This window comes from Micropterus salmoides, unplaced genomic scaffold (genome assembly GCF_014851395.1).
Source record: "Micropterus salmoides isolate LMB-PRFRI ecotype aquatic unplaced genomic scaffold, ASM1485139v1 Ms_hic_scaffold_7, whole genome shotgun sequence".
Lineage (NCBI taxonomy): Eukaryota > Metazoa > Chordata > Actinopteri > Centrarchiformes > Centrarchidae > Micropterus > Micropterus salmoides.
The window spans coordinates 32,160,540-32,181,169 of record NW_024044459.1 but is presented as its reverse complement, the minus strand read 5'-3'; the positions used below and the strand labels follow the sequence as shown (position 1 = coordinate 32,181,169).

The window sequence follows — 20,630 nt, the reverse complement described above, 5'->3', positions numbered from 1 at the left end:
ATTTTAGTAGCGAAACATACTGTACCTTAAATAAGAGGCTCTATAATAATCAGGCTCTATCAGTCTGTCACAACCTGAAGACATCAGAGTTGTTAATCACATCAAAAATAGAGCTCAAGTGAATGCTTTTAGTCTGAGGGTTTTACCATTTCAGTTACGGGAGCCCCACTAAACAGAATAACTAATCACTTTATATTACTGAGATGGAGAGCACTGCTCATCTTCTGTTAAAGTTTATTGTAAAAGAGAATGTCAAATCCTTACAGCTTTGATGCAGCCGTAGTCATTCTCAAAGAGAGGTCCCCATGGGCTGTGCAGCAAAATGTTGAGTTTAATTTAAGTTGAATTCACGAGAATTTTAGAGACTGTGTATGTGTAGACACTGTCTGCCTACGGTTTGTGGTTTGGGAATTGGACAAAACAATACAGGGTGTTGTATGACTGACATAAAAGCTGCCTCATGAAAGTTCAAGTTTAGTACTACATAAAAATGATACATGTTTGTAACTGTAGAAGCAGAAGTATGCACATGATTAGTGCAGATGGCCTGGAGTGAGATTTTTCCCATGAAAGGCAGGAGCTTATGGGCTTCAGGAGTGATTTAAATGGCACTGTTTGGTCCTAGACTATTTGAATTCATTCCCTCAGACCCCCAAGCCCTCTTCTTTAGATGAACTGTCTTTGTGTGTGGCTCTCTGCCCCAAATAAACACTCCATTAGGACTGTTTTCTCTGCTGCCCTCCTCCACATTCCCTGGCCAGAGCAGCACTTCCCTCCTCACCCATTGTCAGCCTGCTGACTCCTGGGGAAGCTACCCAAAGGACAAACTGTCCCCAAATAGCGTGCAGAAATGGCAGACTGGTCTCCACAGACTGCAGCACAGCTCTTATCTCCTCCTGCACTGAGCTCTGAGAACAGAGACACAAACACAGACAAGACCAATGAGCACTATTGTGAGGGGATGGCGAGTTGACAGTAATGTCACTCCCTGTTTGATCTAAATTGGCTTACCTCTCTGTCTCTCTGTTTTCCCCTTCTCATCCCTCTCCTTCTCATGTTAAAGTTTGCACATATACAGAATTAGGTGCAGCTGTTAGCGCGTGCTCGGCTATTTACCAAACACTGACAACATATACAGGAATATACATTGATTTTTCTTTCCAAGTCTTTGAAATTCCAGCTGGTATTAATGTCATGTCTCCTCATAGTTAGTTCAGCTGTCGTGTATATAAACACTGAGTGTGTGAGTGACAGTAAACACTAGCATAGCCATCTGGCACCTCCACCTTCCTGGGTATCGGGTGTTTAACTACAGACCATCAGAGGAGTATGTCTCCGCTAGCATTTAAGGCCTGTTACCATGGTGACAACCATCTGCTGTGCCAACGTTGCTCGAATATGTATCAGTGCTAATCGAAGATTTATACTGAGGCGGTGCCCGACAAATCCAGGGACTGGACTGTGGAGCTGTGCTCAATCACCAGTGTAAAGGGCTTGTCTCTGCGGTCAACTTAGCTTTTATTATGAGCTGTTTGTAAGCGCAAACACCTTCTGTCAAAGTCATGACTGACAGCTCAAGACATGACTTGTTTCTTTATATTTGGGTGGGGGCACTTTACACAGTACAGTAAATTCAGATATGCATTTGTTCTGTAAATGTGTTGCACCTCTTTTAGATGGCCTTGTACTGTATGTTTGTGGTATGTTTATTTATGTACATCATGGTGTGCAGTGCTTAAGCGGAATTTGTATTTAGATGGCGCAGAGAACCACAAGCCCTGTGCAATGGATATACAGTATGAACTTTTACACTACACAGTGCGGCTAAAGTCAGTACATTTCAACTGTACACTCGAAAACTGTCAATGCCGTCAATGTTACAAGCAGCCAGTAGTCAGTAGGCCAAGGTTCAGCGCCACAGTGCTTTCATAGTGCCTATTGAATGGTTTACATTTAGTCCTTAGTGCGGATGTTCTGGGTAAAGAAATACAAGGCTGAAAAGGTTTAGCTGATTATTAGTACAGTAGTGTAAGTGGCTGTCGACTATACTGAACAAGAGCGCATGATTCTGCCTACACTGAGTCTACAGAGCAGAGAGTATGTGGGTGAAATATTTGCTTTGCTCATGTGTTAAATGGCGGAGTTGATTCATCTGTCAGACTTGTTGAAATTAAACACACAGCTCTGGCACACCAGGGGGAGTCGGACCATGTCAGGACAAAACCTGCGACTGCCACTACACTGCTTTTAAACATAGGAGTAGCCCAGGTACTCTGCCCCAGGCCTGATAATATCGTTCCATAATGTATTATTCGTCAAACTATCCTGTGTAAATATATCTTTTCACAATCATGTGTTTTTAATTTTTTGTGTTGTTTTGTCTGTTTGCTTGTTAGATTGTATTTCGTAATATTAAAAATAGAAAATAGTATATTACAGTAAATAACATCTGTGTTGGTCAATTAACTTTTATTTTTACATCAGCTTCACTCACTGTTTTAGTCGTGGATGTTTTAATTTGTTAATTTTGAGCCATTTGAGCAATTATCCAGTCTCTAAAGCATTACAAATCCCTTATCAAACAGAATTAATTCTGTGTACATTTTATGTGTAAATTAGTGTTTGTATTCTAAGCCAATCTCAAATGGCAAATCACACCTCAGCAGAAAATATTTTCAGCTGAATAATGTTGGAGGCATCTCAATATAGGCCACAATGTATTCTGCATGTAATTCTCTCCATCTCAGGGCTCACAAGCGCTCCATAAAAAATGTGTCTTGCCAAGGGATTATGACGTATACTGATCTGTTTAAAGCGTTAACGCTTTGACAAAACAGGACAAAGAAACAGCTGATTCTCTGTGTTCAAGACAATTTGGTTTGCATCAATACGCGTGTGTCGTCACATCCAAATTCCAAAAAGGATTTGAAATGAGGATGGCAATCATGTTGAAATGCTTAAATCAACAACAAGCTTGAAATTCAAAAGTATTTCAGTCTATTGTTCTCACCAGTGTGCATGGAGTAAGTGGATGTGTGCGCTCTGTTTTTTCCAGAAGCAGTTTGTCCTTCAGAATGAACACCTGGAGGCTTAGCCAGCCCATATTAGCTCTGAATTGAAGGATCAATGGATATGAATAGGAATGCCAATGCAATCTAGTGCTTGTACGGGAAGCATTAAAATTGACTGGACACAATTGATGCAGGTTTAAATGGCAATAATTTTTTGGGACGTGACAGAAATGAAATTAATGGAAACACAGCAGATCTCAGATTTGACTTTGGTACTGTCTTCAGGCTGTTGTTTACTTATCACTGCTTGTCCTTGACAGCATTTCTCCTCTATGGTGTGCATATGTATGCAGTACAGGCCAGTATATAATATCTGTGACTCTCCCCTTGATACAGTATAGTATGTGCATTGGTAAATGATTTAATGTTGATAGATTTTTCTAATTTGCAGTGCGATTCATAGTCTTACATTCTCATGAAAAAATCTGTACAACTTATAGCAATGTCAGAACATATGATCCATCATCTAGCTGTCATATTCTCATTTGGTTATATTACCTTGATCTTTCTGTATGAAGATGATGATTGTACACTAAGCTTCATTTATTTTATTTAACACCTTGCTGATAGCAATCTACAATCAACTGGTGACATCATCAATAAGTCAATAGGTACATCTCAGTTCATCAAAAACAATAGGTCTTTTTCTCAGCAGGTATTTTGACTCTCTCATAGAAGGGAAAGCACAGGTGTTACTAATAACGTTAATGATGGTGCAGTTCTTTTAAAATGTCTGAGTGACAGTGTGCCAGTGAGCCAGCATGCACAATACCAGTACCCTGAAACTGTAACTAAATGGAATTCAGCCACCGTTCATTTGATTACTTACGCCTGTGATTTTTCTACTGTGACATGTCAGAGTGTCTTCTGTGAAAAAGGCTTAATGCCATGACCAATACCAGGACCCTGAAACTGAAGCAAAATGGAATTCAGAAACCATTTATTTATGTTTACTTCTGTCTCCATTTGCCCTCTGAGTAAGTAAATCATAGGGCGGCTGGAGCAGGAGCAGGCACACCACCGCTGGCCATTAAGAAGCATTGTATTTACTGTAAATGTATCATGAGCCAGTAGGTTCCTTAGCTCCCCGACAAGAACAACACTTGGCCTACATGCTGCTGTAGCATTAGTGAATTGCACATCTCAGAGAACTCTCAGGTTGAAACTGCAAATTGCATCCACGACACGCCTCATGACTGTTGATTGAATGTAATTAAGTTTTCCTCCTCTGCAATGAAGGGATTCTGAAAATTCTTGGTAGGAAATAGTGGGGAAAGGAAGCTCTTTGTGTGTGTGTTTAGGAGTGTATCTGAATGCATGTTTGATTTACATCCACTCACAGAGAGCGACGAAGAAGAACATTTTCATTGTTTTTTATTATTCATTCAGAGTGCTGTGCTCTGGGCTAATCACGGTGACTTCTTGGGTTCTAAACACTGTTTTCTTTCTGCCTTTTCCCCCTAGGAGAATGAGCTTCAAGATTTCCTCCAGGAGAACAAGCACTTGAATCTCCAGCTGTTCAACAATAGCCATAAAACATTTGACAATGAGAAGGTAAGAGGCGAATGGGCGTTGGTTTTGACTTTTTGACCATATACTCAATACATCTTAGTTCTTCACAGATCATTTTAAGCTCATATCTGTACTGTAAGCAAAGGCTTTTAGCTCGCGGCGTTGCTCTGTTGGTCTTTCTTTTAGCTTCAGTTTCAGGGTCCAACCAGTTTGGTTCAGACTGAAATAACAGCTATTGGATGAATTTCCATGACATTTTGTTCAGACATTCATTGTCACCACAGAATTAATCCTACAGACTTTGGTGATCCCAGACTTTTTTTGTAGCGCCACCATGAGGTTGATATTTTTGGTCTGTTGAGATATCTTGATAACTATTGGATGAGTTGCTATGAAATTTGGTGCAGGCATTCATGGTTACCAGATGATGTAGCCTAATGACATTGGTGATCTCCCGACTTTTCCTCCACCAAGAGCTTTTGAGAGATGTATCTCGACAACTGAATGGATTATCATGATATTTTGTACAGACTTTCATATTCCTCTCATGATGAATTGTAGTAGCTTTGGTGATCCCTTAGCTTTTAATCTAGCACCATAATCAGGTCAAACTTTCAGTGTGTTCAATGCTTTGGTTTATGACTACATTCTTGTTAGCAAATGTTAGCATGCTAATACATCTGGTAAACATATTGGTTTTGTTATTCATGTTAGCATGCTGACATGAGCATTTACAGTTAGACTCTCAGTCTTGTTTCTTTATAGACTACTGCCTGTCTGGTCTTTACATGAATACTCTATCAGATAACTTCCTGGGTCACAGTAGAACTATAACTGCGATATTGAGCAGTTTTTTTCCCAATTTCCATCATACATATGAAAGCAACAAGCCTCCAATTCTATTAAAACACCCTCACCTTCCTTTTAGCCCCAAGACCTGAAAGGCCTTCAGAGCCGATAACAAAAAGTCAAAGTAGATCAACAAAGAGGACCTGCCCTCTCTCTATGGACAGGGAGGCAATTTCCTCAAGGAGCTGATTGGCAGGTAGTTGCTGTTGGGGTGAAGAACGGCAGGATGCTGGTTATAGATGCCTTATCAGGACTGGGGTGGTTCTTGGAGCAGCTATCCTAAACTGTTATCACACTGACGGATATGAGAACAGCACTCTGCAGGGCAGTGCGGATATTAGCCCTTTCTTACACCCCTGTGTTCTGATCCCAATCGTCCCTGAATGAACTAGGAGGGGCTACAAATGGCACCTCCCTCTACCCATAATAGAATATTGACCTGCTTCTGCTGAATCCAATATAGTTTTGTTCGATCAATCTACATTAAGTCTGACAGGTGCTCTTATCCATGGGGATAGTTTTTGCTGTGTGGAGGCGGGCTGTTCAGAGGCAGACTCACTGGTTTCTGTTTGTGTTTTGCTTTGCTGGTGTTTGTTGAAACGCCCTCCTCAAGGAATCATTAGTCATTCATGGCTGCTCTGTGGAAGGGTCTTTGCCACATTACGGCTGCAGGAACCACTCTTTTTGCTGCCTTTAAAAAGCAGTCTCTTAAGAAACAATGCAACCGGTTTATGGGAGACTGATTATGAAGAATGTGTAAATATAGAAATAGTCCAATTTTTCAGATATTGGTCATGAGTTAAATAGACCTCATTGGTGTTGAATTGGTGTACAGTGTTAATATAATGTGCAATTGCTTCAGTCAATTTAATGCTTAGTGCTTGGTTAACAATGAAGCATGAATCAATTATTTATGTTTTGGTCTACAGCTGTTGGAGTCAGTGAATTATGTTACTCATGCATTATTATAATATTTAAAGCCTTTTATCACCAAAAACTGCCAGCTCCCACGCCTGGTCTTTGCGTGGAAGCTTGGAATGCTTTAGGTGATATTAAAGCAAATTGTTTTTTACAGCATACTGCTTAAAATAATCAACAGCAGCTGTATAATTGAAGTCAATCCAAAGCAAAAGCTCTACTTCATTAAAACATTTTATTTTCAGTGAGGTGTTATTGGATTGGATTATACTGAATGGTGTTTCTGAAATTTTTTCTATTTTGTCCATTTTGAAAAATGGAAACAAGTGGGCCACTATTGAAAGTGCATGTTATTCAAGAAGACACAACAATTTAATAATATAAGACAGCTGGTTGTATGACTTAAACCTACAACCTAATGAGTAGTTATTTTACTAAGATGCTGACTCTGTAACACTGGCTTCTCCATCTTTAGTTACTTAGTGTGAATCAATCGATATTTTTATATCTGCTAATTAGCAAATGCATCATTTGTTCAGAAGTTTACACTTCATAGGAGCTAGCTCAAAGTTTAGTTCACACATTAACTAGCTCATGTTCATTTCTTAATTTTTTTTCCTTTACAAAATGCTGTAGAGATTCACTTGGGGGGGATGGACTTTGCGGCTGTTGGCTTGTGGTTCTACCCTTTGTTAAAGGGTGTGGGTCTTTCGTATATAAATGAACGTCCTTTAAATTTTAGAACTTGCCAAACAAATTTAGACAATGCTGATTAAGCCTATCACTGCCTGGTAAATCTCTATGTATTTTGCATTATACCAGAATTTTTTAATCTGGTGTCTGTGGCAATATTCTCTTGCTGGCATACCGGTAGTGATGTGTTTTATGCCAACCAGCATGTGTCATTTCAAATTCGTTGATGTTACACCAAAATCTGTGACCCATCAGATTCTGTGACCCAAATCAGAAGTTAAGCCCTCAAGGCTTTCTGTCATAAAGCCTTTCTACCAGAAAGGCTTGTGAAACAGTCCCAGTTTGGTTAGGTTTAGGCACAAAAACTACTTGTTTAGGTTTAGGAAAAAAAGATCACGGTTTGGTTGTAGACACAGAATCTGATGAAACACTGTACTTATTATTTACAACAAAACTCAAGAGAAACCTTCAGTTTCTCCATGCAGTGAAATAACAGCTTGGTTTAAAGACAAAGAGAGAAGTGAATTTAGAAAATATCCATCGGCTTACCCATTTGCTATGCCTACATTCTCATCACTGTCGTAAGGTGAACACTAGATCTGTTTTTTTTCTACGAGTGAACAAAGAGGGTGGAGACTTAGGAGAGTTTTGGCTCGTTAAACTTTAGAGTGGCAGTTGAAAATGGGCAGACTAGAAAACCTGGAAGCAACCTCTTTCGTAGGGGAGCTAGAGAATGACCTCTCCCGTATCTGCCAGTATTTCTTAAAAGGCTAAAAATCAGTTTAGGGCAGTGTGACAACCAAATATATAAAAATGCGACAGATTAAAACTTTTTACAGCCCAGTCTGACCCACAGGAAATAAAACGGTAGCACAGCTGCACTCTCAAACTCAGTCTCTTTGCTCCTTGCTTGTTCTGTCTGCACAGGTGAAGTCTGAGTATGCCCAGCTCAAAGAGACCCTTGGTGCTGTGACGCAGGAGAGAGATTTAGCCCTGTGGGAGAGGAACCAGCTCCAAGACAAACTGGAGAATCTAGAGCAGGTGCTCAAGGTGAGGAAGCCAGCTCCAAGGGCAGACTTGACCCCTCAACACTGTGTGCAGTTCTAGTTCTAGTGGTCAGTCTTTCCTGGGATCCTAATTCGGGTGTTTTTATGGAGCCTAACTCTTTGCCAATACGCCTTCTCCTACCTGTGCTGCACTGCCGCCATCTGGTTATCTTCAGCTATACTGTCTAATGTCCCTGACATGTCTGTTGCCTTCCAGTGTCGTGTTGGGAGGTCTGACCAGGAGCTGTGAAAGAGTAGAAGCTTGGAGCAGTCTGCCCCCCTTTCCTTTCCTATCTCACCCTTTCATGTTGTCCTACCCTCCCTAACCATTCCCCTCCCACCTTCCCTGTCCCCTCTCCCCTTGCTAGATTTATAAGGTATCACTGCTATGTCCGTCTGTTAGGGAGCAGTCCTATTCAGTCCCATTCTGAATGCTTTCTGTCCACCTCAGTGGCTGTGCTTATCTCTCCCTTTATCCGTGGGCTGCTTACCAAACATACGAATGGTCACCTGGCTATATGACGACAGCACTGTGGAATGTGATTTTTGCATGAGGCAGGACAAAGAGTTTGGCTGTATGATGACGGGAGGGGGAGGAAGAGGAGATAGAGAGACTGGGTCACCCTTCACGATGATAATGTCACCCTCAAGTTTGATGACATTACCTATCTTAGACTTTAATTTTTACTGGCATGAAGATGTCATTTGCTTTTTTCACCTGACAGCGTCGCAAGTATTCACATATAGTGGGTGCGGTGATGTGACTGGATGACACGGGCATATTGTGTTATGAAGAGCCTAGCATTCAGTCCCTTGTATTGTATGGCTTCTTTTGTTGTTATGGATGACCACAGACAAGTTAGCACGCTACGGAGTTTGCTCACCCTTTTCATGTAACGTAAAACCCTGGATTGATCATGCAAAGACAACATCGCTGAGGACAGCTTTTCAAACAGTCCCAGTAACCAGACTTCTAACAGGTATTGTGTTACCTAAAGGGGGCAGCAAACCTGGCTGTGGATTGATGTTAGTTTTTTTGTTTACACAGCAAAGCATCTCTAGTCCTCATCCATAAGCACCTTTTGTGCAAAATTTGATCTGATCCCTCCAGCAGATCATTCGACATAAACTGTTCTCACATGGTATTTGCTGTGGCATAGTTTATGTCTTTCTTGTTTTGAAGGGTTTAAAGGTCAGTACACTGTTAACCAGCCTCTGTATGTGTGATATGTGTGCACATGTAACACCTGTGTTGTCTCTGAGTGTGGAGTAGAAGACTGGAGATGCATTTTGTGTTGGCTCAGTGTCGTTGGATTTTAGTTCCACTAACAGCAGCCCTCTCTATGCTTCCCCCACCCCCCACCCCCACCCCCTCCCACAATCCTCACCCCGGCTCTCAACCCCTGCACCCCCTGCGGACAGCATATGCGCGAGGCTGCGGAGCGGAGGCAGCAGCTAGAGTTGGAGCATGAACAGGCCTTGGCTGTACTCAATGCAAAGCAGCAGGAGATTGACCTTCTTCAGAAGGTAAGGGAACTCGGGTTACTTAACACTCACAGCACCTTCTTGTTTGTCCAGCTTATGCCTGTGTCATGGATCAGAGAGCTTTTTTTAGGGTCACCGGTGCGATACATACAGTCCAACAAAGGAAAAAGTAAACTCAAAGACTGTATTATAGAGAGCACAGCAAAGAATAGTGCTCTTTATTGGCTTTAGCACTCACCTCTGGTAGCGCACTTAACTGGCGCTACTAGAGCTCTCCCAGGGCATCCTCTTAACCCCATCCTTCAGCTGTCTATCACTCTCTAAGCCCTGAGTGCTCAACATTTCAGGAGCACTCCTCTTGTTTGTTACAAGCAAGCAAATCAAACATTCAAAACCCAGAGTAGATATGACACTTTTTAGAGGCTTGCTTAAACAAAAATGCTAGCCCAGGCTATTTGATGGTCGGGCTTCCTCCTCTGTGCGCTGGAGCTGACTGTAATGTCAAAGCTAGCCCGGCAATGGCTGAGATTGCTGATAGTGTGAACGTGATAGGAATTGTCACCAATGCCTTCTCTAGAAACAGTGTGTACCCCAGTGTTGCTGTTGTTGCAGTGTTGCTCTGACTTCACAGTCAGCCTTTCACAGGCAGAGTTCTCAGCTTTTTTCTCTCATTAACAGAAGCTCATTACTGCCTTATCTTCCTTCAGACACTGGCTTCTCTCTGCATTCTCCTAAATTAATTGCCTGCAAAGTAGATTTATGAAATTGTAAAGTCCACAGATGCTCTCACATTCATGTGGAACACTTCTTTCTCAACAGATGTTTCTAGTTCCCATAAGAAAAATGGAGTGTATTATGCTACGTTTCTATACAGTTCAGTGCTTCTATAATACCCAAACCTTTTTTCTTCGCTTGAATGTGCTAGTCTTCTTAATTTATTATGGATGGAGCAAAAATATGTTTGTTTGCACAAAGCTTCTGTCTAAGCCATTTTTCTTAGATATAGCTTTAACAGCCATTTAAACATAAACCCTGGCAACATGTTCATTGTTAAAATGTCCATCTACAGTAGGTAACCATCATATGAAGGGAAATAATAATCAGGGTCAGACCTGCATTGCAATATACACTCACCTAAAGGATTATTAGGAACCTGTTCAATTTCCAATCACATGGCAGTTGCTTCAATGCATTTAGGGGTGTGGTCCTGGTCAAGACAATCTCCTGAACTCCAAACTGAATGTCAGAATGGGAAAGAAAGGTGATTTAAGCAATTTTGAGCGTGGCATGGTTGTTGGTGCCAGACGGGCCGGTCTGAGTATTTCACAATCTGCTCAGTTACTGGGATTTTCACGTACAACCATTTCTAGGGTTTACAAAGAATGGTGTGAAAAGGGAAAAACATCCAGTATGCGGCAGTCCTGTGGGCGAAAATGCCTTGTTGATGCTAGAGGTCAGAGGAGAATGGGCCGACTGATTCAAGCTGATAGAAGAGCAACTTTGACTGAAATAACCACTCGTTACAGCCGAGGTATGCAGCAAAGCATTTGTGAAGCCACAACACGCACAACCTTGAGGCGGATGGGCTACAACAGCAGAAGACCCCACCGGGTGCCACTCATCTCCACTACAAATAGGAAAAAAAGGCTACAATTTGCAAGAGCTCACCAAAATTGGACAGTTGAAGACTGGAAAAATGTTGCCTGGTCTGATGAGTCTCGATTTCTGTTGAGACATTCAGATGGGAGAGTCAGAATTTGGCGTAAACAGAATGAGAACATGGATCCATCATGCCTTGTTACACTGTGCTGGCTGGTGGTGGTGGTGTAATGGTGTGGGGGATGTTTTCTTGGCACACTTTAGGCCCCTTAGTGCCAATTGGGCATCGTTTAAATGCCACGGCGTACCTGAGCATTGTTTCTGACCATGTCCATCCCTTTATGGCCACCCATGTACCCGTCCTCTGATGGCTACTTCCAGCAGGATAATGCACCATGTCACAAAGCTCGAATCATTTCAAATTGGTTTCACTGAGTTCACTGTACTAAAATGGCCCCCACAGTCACCAGATCTCAACCCAATAGAGCATCTTTGGGATGTGGTGGAACGGGAGCTTCGTGCCCTGGATGTGCATCCCACAAATCTCCATCAACTGCAAGATGCTATCCTATCAATATGGGCCAACATTTCTAAAGAATGCTTTCAGCACGCTGTTGAATCAATGCCACATAGAATTAAGGCAGTTCTGAAGGCGAAAGGGGGTCAAACACAGTATTAGTATGGTGTTCCTAATAATCCTTTAGGTGAGTGTATTGTAGATACAAACCAATCTGGTTTCGGTCAGAGTAAGAGATATCTACAGTACTTGCTTCTTCTTTCCTATATTTTCCACTTTTATTGTTATGTACCAAAATACCAAAGCAAATCCCTTGTATGTGTTAACCTACTTGGCAATAAAGCTGATTCCGATTCTGGGATTACAATGTTAGGACAGTTTACGTAGTTAAGGTTTTTCAAACTCAATTTCCCTGGGGGGCAGTGGCCACGCTGTAATTTTCTAGGAGGTGGGGGGAGGCACTTGATCACCGTGTCCTTTAGCTATAAGGCTACAGCAGTTAACAGTCAGTTAGTTTAGCTTAGCATGCAAACTAAAAAACAGCAACAGCTAACCTGGCTTTGTCCAAAGGTAACACACTCCAGCTACCAGCGTGTCTAAAGCTCACTAATTAACACATTATATCTCATTTGTTTAATGCGAACAACACTTAGCCGTTTTATGAGTCACTCTTTCTTGGCACCAGTAACTTCCTGTCTGGCAACCATTCAGAGCCAATTATTGTTAAGTAGTGACTGAGTTCTGCTCAAATCAAGGTACTGCTGGTAAATATTAAATGTGATGAAAAGAATCTGCCAATAGCCTTCACCGTGGCCTCATGTACTGTGGACAGAGATGGTGGATTTCTTTTCAACCATTTACACCCTGAGCAATAATGAATGAAAAGGTGTTTCCATTTTGTGTGTGAAGGTCTTTCATTGGTGTTTAAACTGAAACTAAGCTGCAATATAAATGAAAGTGAACTGAAACACTGCACCCTGTGTTTCCCAGGCTCAGGTTGAGGCTAAAAAGGAACATGAAGGCGCTGTCCATCTGTTAGAGGTGAGGGTCTGGACTCTGTGGGGCGGGGGTTGACTGTGTGTGTTTATGTGGTTGCTGCTGTAGGATAGGGGACTATTCAGCCTCGGGGCACACCTATTAATGCCTAGAGCCATTACTGCTCTGCTTGACCTCACTACCTGAAATTTCTTGCTTTTGATCTTTTATTATTTTTTATTTTTTTTGAAATACAAATCCTGGGCTGAGTAGATATTATTTTTTATTTTATTGTTAAATTTACTTGTGAAGTACATCTCAAACTTAACAGAGTTGTGTAAATGGCCTTTTTCAGAAAGGTGAATAAACAACAAAATTGTTTCAAGAGTGTTGTGCTTTCAAGATGTGTATGAGTGATCACATGTGTAATTGTGCTTTATTTCTTTCCTGCATCTCTTTTTACTGAATGGGTGTGTGTATATGCTTATACAGAACCACTTGGACAGCATGCAGGTATTTCAGAATTGTTTTTATTTATTTACTTTGTTTGTTTTACACCTTTCCACTATAGCCAATGTTTGCTTTGATCCATGAGGTATGGTGATGTAACACCACGATGCAAACCAAATGATTCATCAAAACTTTTGTATTGATGAGCACAATAAACATACAAGTGGTACTCAAAAGGTAAAAGGTAACATAAAGCATACATCAGTTAAGAACTAATCTGATGTGTGATCTTTGCTTTTTGGTTTTCAGAAATATTCAGGGCTGCTTCTTTTCTTGGGCTTTACTACCCACTGAGCTCTGTTTCACATTTCCCATTCAGTGGAGGGCTTTTTGAAAGTCTGGAACATGACTGACAGCATAAACTGGAGGTCTTTCTGACTTGAACATAAAGACAAATTCAGCTACACTCGCTTATCAATTGATGAAAGATTCTACTCGTAAAATCAAGTTTCCGAATATGGATCGACTTCAATTAAAGACGAATGCCTGGGGCCTCAGTGACCGACCTCAGTTCCACATAATCAAAGCCCATCAACATATTGAGGCGAGCAAATTTAACTTTATAAAACCAAACACGTGTTAAAAGTGTGTGTTTAGCTGTGAACAAACAAAAAGATCATATGACAATAAATGAATGCAGAAAATCTATTTTATTAGTAAGATTAATTAGAATAAACAGTCTTTATGTATTGCAGATATTTTACAATTTCTAGTTTTTCAGAGTAGATAAATATTAATCATTCCATTTATATATTGCTATATATTGATGCATATAGTGGATATTAGCTTTTTGAGTGTATAAGACTGTTGTTATATAAGGATCACATTGCCAAACTGGGATGAATGTGATCCTTTTAATGTTGTAGCATTGCATGTATGTTATCCAGCATGTGTTTTTAAAAACTGTATACTTGCCATACAGCTCACTGTATGACTGTATGATGCTAATTAAAACGAGTAGCTCTTAATTTACTAATTCTCTTTCACAAATGCAGGAATTCCTCTGTTGCTTCTGCTAACAGCATGTTTTATCCAGCAACAACCTGTTTGCATGAAATGGACAACGAACAGTTTAAAACGTACTGAAGAAGTACTAGGGGGCATTTCTGTGTGTTGGGCAGTGCTAAGAAATTCCATGGTAGCTTTAGCATTGCTGATTCAGATTGTTGTCAGTTTGAGATTGAGAAGTGATTTTCAGCATCATCAAGTGATCATTCAACTTGAGAAATCATGCTCTAGCACTAATGAATTTTCATTATACCTGCCCCAACAATTACGTTCAGTTTGTCAGTGTTAGTTTGTGCAATGAAGTTTTCTGCTCTTAGAGTAAACGGCTGGCGTTATTTCATATTTTTACTATGTTACCCATGAAAAGACCACAGCCAACAATTTTTACCAACCAGCTTCCTGTCTGCGGCTCTCACGCCATATACATACATATATATATACACACTACAGTGCAAAGCTTTTTTTGAAAATAACTTCCTTTTTTAAAAATTTAAATAAACACTTGTGACTATACAGAATAAATAAATAAATATATATATATATTATTTATTTACTCTGTACACTGTAGTTTTTAAGCAAGCATTACCAAAGTGGAAGCAAGTGCATTTTCCGTGGGACTGTTTTCAGCTGCGGATTAATACACATTTGGTCCTCTTGTGAGTATTTACAGCAGCAGGACTGTGTATGTGGGATTGACTTTCATAAACTCCAGTGCCCATGTCCATCATAACTGTTATGGAAGAAAATTGTTTCCTCTTACATTTATTATTTTCTTTTACTATTATTATTATTGCTATTACATACAATTTTCACGACAATAACGACGAAACGTGTCACTCAGTGCAACAGTGCAGCTGCATGTTTTCATAGTTTTTGTCCACGTTAAGCCAATCGAGCTCTATGGCACAGAGGAATAAGCTATTTCAGGCTATACGCGTCAGTAGGATTAAATTATTGTTGGTTTTGGTCTTTTCAACGGAATAATTGACAGTAAGTAAAAATATAGAATATCATCAGCCTCTGTGTAGTGTGGGTATGCATACTGCTTTGAAGGCTTTTTTATTTTTAGAATTATTAGCATTAACTGTAGTTGTGCATGTGATTTTCATACAGTACAGTCAGGAGTAGTTAAAAAGTTATTATAACAAGGTGTTTTTTCTGTAATGACTGATCCACGTGTTTCCTTCAGTAAATCTCATTCCATGTTATATCTGTGTGTAGACCGTAGACGTATAGCATCATATGCGTACCTACTGTACACGTGTGTAATCTATTTCTGTGTGAAGAATATTTAGTCCCGCATCCTGTGGTTTCCTAATTTCCTCGTCTTCTTGTTTTCCTTTATCACCCTGTCAATGTCTATCTGTCTGTCTTTCTTATTCTCTTTCTGTCTGTTTGTCTGCCTGTGTCCCTCACTCCCCTATCAATGACCGTGCTCCTTAACCATCATCAGGCCAAAGTTCGTGAGCTGGAGGAAAAATGTCGGACTCAGAGTGAGCAGTTCAACCTCCTGTCAAAAGAGCTGGAGAAGTTCCGGCTCCAGGCTGGGAAGTTTGATATTCTCAGCACTGAACCCTTAACTTTATGTGAATCTCCTGGGTCGCCAAACAAATCTTTGTCACAGCTCCTTAATGGACTTGCTGCCCCCATAGGAAAAGGTATGTGTGGAATCATATTGATGCTCAGTGCTTGTATTTTTACTCTTATATGTTTAAGTCATACATTTATGTTTAAGTATTTTTAGCAAAGAAAATAGTAATTATGATTGTCATTGTTTCAAGTGGCTGAAATCTCATTTATGACTGAAGTTAATGGTTGTAGTTGTTAATTGATGTAGCCAACTCCTCCTAAAGCGCTGTGCAATTGAATACATGTATAATTTCTGCCATGTGAGAGCTAAGTCTGGGAGGCTTCTGATTTAATCTGCAGTAAACACAGACTGTTAATGAAATAATCAATCATGGTGAGAAATAGCCCGCAGCTGGCAAAACTTGTTCTTTGTTTGTTTATGACTTGTTTTTGTGAATGCACAAATGCTTCACTAATTATAGTAGTATGTATCATTCAACTCTTGCTAAGAAGTATTAGAAACAGAAGAATACAGTACTGAGATAGCCTGCTTAACAGAAATATTTAGAAAATAACATTTATTTAAGTAGTAGTACCTTTTTAAAGGAGAGTGTCAAGAGAGAAACTTGACTTGTTACCATAATACTGTTTGTTCCACAGGCAATGAGGGTCCAACAAGCAGATCTTTGATATCAGAGTTCATCCGACCACTCCAGATCAGTGGAGACAAGCCCGAGCTCCTCTCTGTCAAGCCAACATTCCTCACTCGCAGTCGAGCCCGCAGCCCAGCACGGGCTTTCCTCTCTGAGGTATCTGATAGTCTCTGTTTCTATCCCATTTGGCTTTTGCTTTATTGCACCTTACTCCATTTACACTTTTATATAAAAAAATCAGTCTAACACACTTAAAGCTGCCAAGGCAAGACAATCTAAACATCTTAAATGACAGTTTTTTAGGATAGACAGCACTTTGTAACAATTACTATTAAAATAAATGGTGCTTCATTTTAATCTAAGTAATGTGTTTTGGCCGAACAAGAGAAAATCCACACAGCAGGGATGCAGGAGGCTTCCTGGTTTTACTCATGCATGCTGGCTGTTTGGGACTGAACAAAATATTTTTAGTGCACAGGAGGCAATAAACTAAAACAAAAGGAATATCATGTATATTAAGTACTTTTTTGAATTACTTGGCATATTGAAGATGTCAGGTTAAATTGAAGAAGATCTTTTTCTGGGAAGAATTTCACTGTATTACAGAGCACAAGCACCTGGATTGAAATAACTTTTTTCCCCGAACAGCTTGGCATTTTTATACAAAAAGTTAAATTGAGTTAATGGTTTCTTTCTCCACAAGATGCAAAAAACATAAAAAGTTTGCCACTCTGAGTTTCTAAATATGAGGTGGAAGACAAAAGGAAGGAACATTTCATGTTGAAAATAGGATTTTTTGGGCCTTTTTTTGCCTCCTTTAGATGGACAAAGAGCTCAGCTCAACTACCAGGTCTAAACCCAGGTTCACGGGGAAGGTTCGTCTATGTATTGCCCGGTACAGGTACGTATACACAGCGCACGATTGCTAATTCACTATAAACAGTGTCAAACAGATAAAAAAAACAATACAACCTTTTGTGGAATTAATCAGGTCAATGTGGGATGAAACTTTTACTGTTTCCATCAAGTTCTTTCAAATCCTTACAAATATTTTTTGTGGTTTTACTGCATTTTCAGATTAAGTGTTAACAGGGTGATAATTAACAAGAGAGGTGGCCAAAAGTCCCTTACATACCTCTTAACAGTAAACTGAACTGGCTGCTCAGTGTAGACAAGTCATTGGCAAATCTTTTTGAGCTCTCTCACTGAGCTTTAGTCTGTGGTCTTAAAGCTGATTCAGTGTTTTTAACTCTAAAGACAATTACCCGTCAGCACAAAAAAATAATTGGAATCCTCAGAGCACAGGGGCAGAGCTTTCAAGCCACACTGTCCTCAGCACCCTCATATTTATAAAAAACACCCAAAATAAAAATAGAAACAAACATAATATTTTCAAAGCATCACTCAGGAAATCATTTTTTTTCGTTCGACCTCCATTTTAGAAAATTGGAGTTTTTGACAAAAAAACCCTGGTGGAGAGTAATTGTAAAAAACAAAGTAAAATATTACACTTTGCCGTTTGAATTGTTTATTTATGTTTTTTGCTCTAGTTACAATCCTTATGACGGACCTAATGAGCATCCTGAGGCAGAGCTTCCACTGGTGGCCGGGAAGTACCTCTACGTTTACGGGACAATGGATGAGGATGGCTTTTACGAAGGTCTGACCTGCCTTGGTATTGTTTAATCTTTTGTCCTTAATATCACCACAACACAAACTTCTCCTTTTTATTTTTTAGGAGAGCTGCTGGATGGACAGCGGGGACTCGTCCCATCCAATTTTGTGGATTTTGTCCAAGATGAGGAGACATCCTCCGTCCAACACAGGGACAAAGTAACGAAAGAACCTGGCTACCTCAACCACAGTAGCCTGGGGCTGCAGAGAGTGGGGGTCAGCACAGGAACGGGAACAGGCATAAGCAGTCGGCTGTCTGACAGTAAACTAGACTGTCTAAGGACCAGCAGCTTGGGCATGGACCTCCTTGGTTCCTCCAGCAATGGGACAGGAACCTTGGATGTCAGCATTGACGAGGTTGGTGAAGACATTGTGCCTTATCCCCGCCGCATCAACCTGATCAAACAACTAGCCAAGAGTGTGATTATTGGCTGGGATCCTCCTGTGGTCCCACCAGGCTGGGGCTCCATCAGTGGCTACAATGTCTTGGTGGATAAGGAGGTCCGCATGAGTGTCCCCTACGGGGGCAGGACAAAGTCTCTTATTGAAAAGCTCAATCTGGTCACCAACACCTACCGTATCTCAGTGCAGAGCATTACTGACCGTGGCCCGTCGGACGAGCTCCGGTGCACTATGCTCGTGGGAAAGGATGTTGTGGTGGCACCTTACTACCTGCGGGTGGACAGCATCACGCAGATCTCTGCTGAGCTCTCTTGGATGCCCAGCAACAGCAACTACAGTCATATCATCTTCCTCAACGGTGCAGAGTACGACATGGTCAAGGCGGGGGGCTATAAGTACAAGTTCTTCAACCTGAAGCCCATGACCGTTTACAAGGTAAAGATTGTGGCGCAGCCACATCAGGTGCCTTGGCAGCTTCCGATGGATCAAAGGGAGAAGAGGGAAATCTCTGTGGAGTTCTGCACTCAGCCTGCAGGTCAGCCTCCAAAACATTACTCACATTAGTACTTTTATCTGTTTAGTAAACCACATTAACGTAGGGACTTTTTTCTATGTGTTGTATTGTTGTATAGCTCATTTTCTGTTCTGTTTGGTCTTTGGGTCAATGGACTCCAAAGACCAAAATGCCTCGAGCAATTCTCACCGGAGTGAATAGTCACCACCTTTGGGGCCATTATCCATTTATAATAATGCATTCATGCTCTGGATGCAATTAGATAGACATCCAATCAGAGCAACGAAATGTGTGATGTACATTACATTACATCACACATGCACGACTCTCATCCACTGCTTCGTGGTCAGATGTAGCTAGTTGGTAAATTAAACTTACCGAATCCTGTTGGAACTATAGCAAATAGATCTTTCTTCTTGTTTTGTACAAGTATCCATAGTGCCCCAAGAATGTATCTTATTGATTTTTTTCATTTAGTACAATCATTGGCTCAAAATCTTAATTTGTCCTTTACTTTTGTTGCTAATGACCAATTCCTCAGCTGGACTTTTCGTTGAATGCTAATTTGCAAATGTTAGCAAGCTAATATAGATAAAGTAAGACGTAAACAAGGTTAACATTATACCTGCTTAACATCAGCATGTTGTTAGCATTTAGTCCAAAGCAGAGCCCTACCTAAACTAACATTAACTGATTTTTGGCCACTGTACTTTGGCGTACAGTGGGTTTATCAGAGAGCTATTTTATCGAAAAAAATAGGCATCTGCGGCTGAAAAAAAGGCAAACCAAAGTCTTAGTTCTGAAAATGTAGTCAGTTTGTAAGTTTTGTGTAAAAGGTGTATTTCTGATAAAGGGGAAGCATTGTTCTCCTGTCCCCCCCAATCTGATAGCCATTCTTGTAGTCTAATATTCTGTTCTGTTTCAAAGTCATCTGATATTTCACAATGAAAGCCATCTGATAATTTACATCCAACACAGCAATCTATTTATTTACCCAGCACACTGAGCTTCGAGCCCTTTACATTTACAAACATGACAAACATCTCAGCCCTTTTCAGTTTTCCCCAGCCACTTTAAGATTGCCCTCAAGGGTTTATGTGTGTACTGCTGCAATAAGATACATGCATGGTAGAAAGAAAAAAAGAGAGAAAAAATGTAGTGAGAAACCATCAATAAAAAGCATTTGCTGAATGGAGCTACATAACACTTGAAACACGGGAGTGTCTCAAAGCCAAATTAGTGTAAATAGTGAGTGTAGATCTCTGGGATTTCTTCTCCCATGAGGATTTGTTGATGCTCTGCTGTTGCCAGCACTAACTTGGGTCTCACAGCCTGACTATCATGCTATGGGAAATCTTTAAAAGTGAGAATGTGATAAGAGTTATTTTATTTATTTATTTATTTATTTATTTATGGCACTTTTTTGTGTGTAAATGTATAGGTACAGTCAATATAGTAAGCCGATTGTGGGTGCAGAAAATATATAAATATATATATAAATATAATATAGTGACTGTCATATTGTTGCTTTTTGTATGATAAAGGGCTGAGAGGGATGGGATTGTGATTATTTAACCTTTATTTAACATGGAAATGAGACCAAAACTCCCATTGTGAATTACCAGAATAAAGTGG

General features: G+C 40.4%; 1 protein-coding gene across 6 annotated transcripts in view; it reads left to right on the top strand.

The window, feature by feature from the left end:
* Positions 1–20,630, top strand: part of rimbp2 (RIMS binding protein 2) — a 70,463-nt gene that overhangs the window by 31,008 nt on the left and 18,825 nt on the right. For 2 of the 6 annotated variants that reach the window (XM_038703745.1, XM_038703746.1), the window contains exons 3-12: positions 4,536–4,625; positions 7,971–8,093; positions 9,512–9,616; positions 12,681–12,731; positions 13,158–13,178; positions 15,637–15,841; positions 16,413–16,561; positions 17,227–17,306; positions 17,956–18,065; positions 18,144–19,016. In XM_038703745.1, the coding sequence (XP_038559673.1) occupies positions 9,515–9,616; positions 12,681–12,731; positions 13,158–13,178; positions 15,637–15,841; positions 16,413–16,561; positions 17,227–17,306; positions 17,956–18,065; positions 18,144–19,016 (1,591 nt within the window). In that variant the 5' untranslated portion in view covers positions 4,536–4,625; positions 7,971–8,093; positions 9,512–9,514. Of the gene's footprint in view, positions 1–4,535; positions 4,626–7,970; positions 8,094–9,511; positions 9,617–12,680; positions 12,732–13,157; positions 13,179–15,636; positions 15,842–16,412; positions 16,562–17,226; positions 17,307–17,955; positions 18,066–18,143; positions 19,017–20,630 lie in introns of those variants that run through there. The other 4 variants (XM_038703747.1, XM_038703744.1, XM_038703743.1 and 1 more) reach the window with 3 other exon arrangements.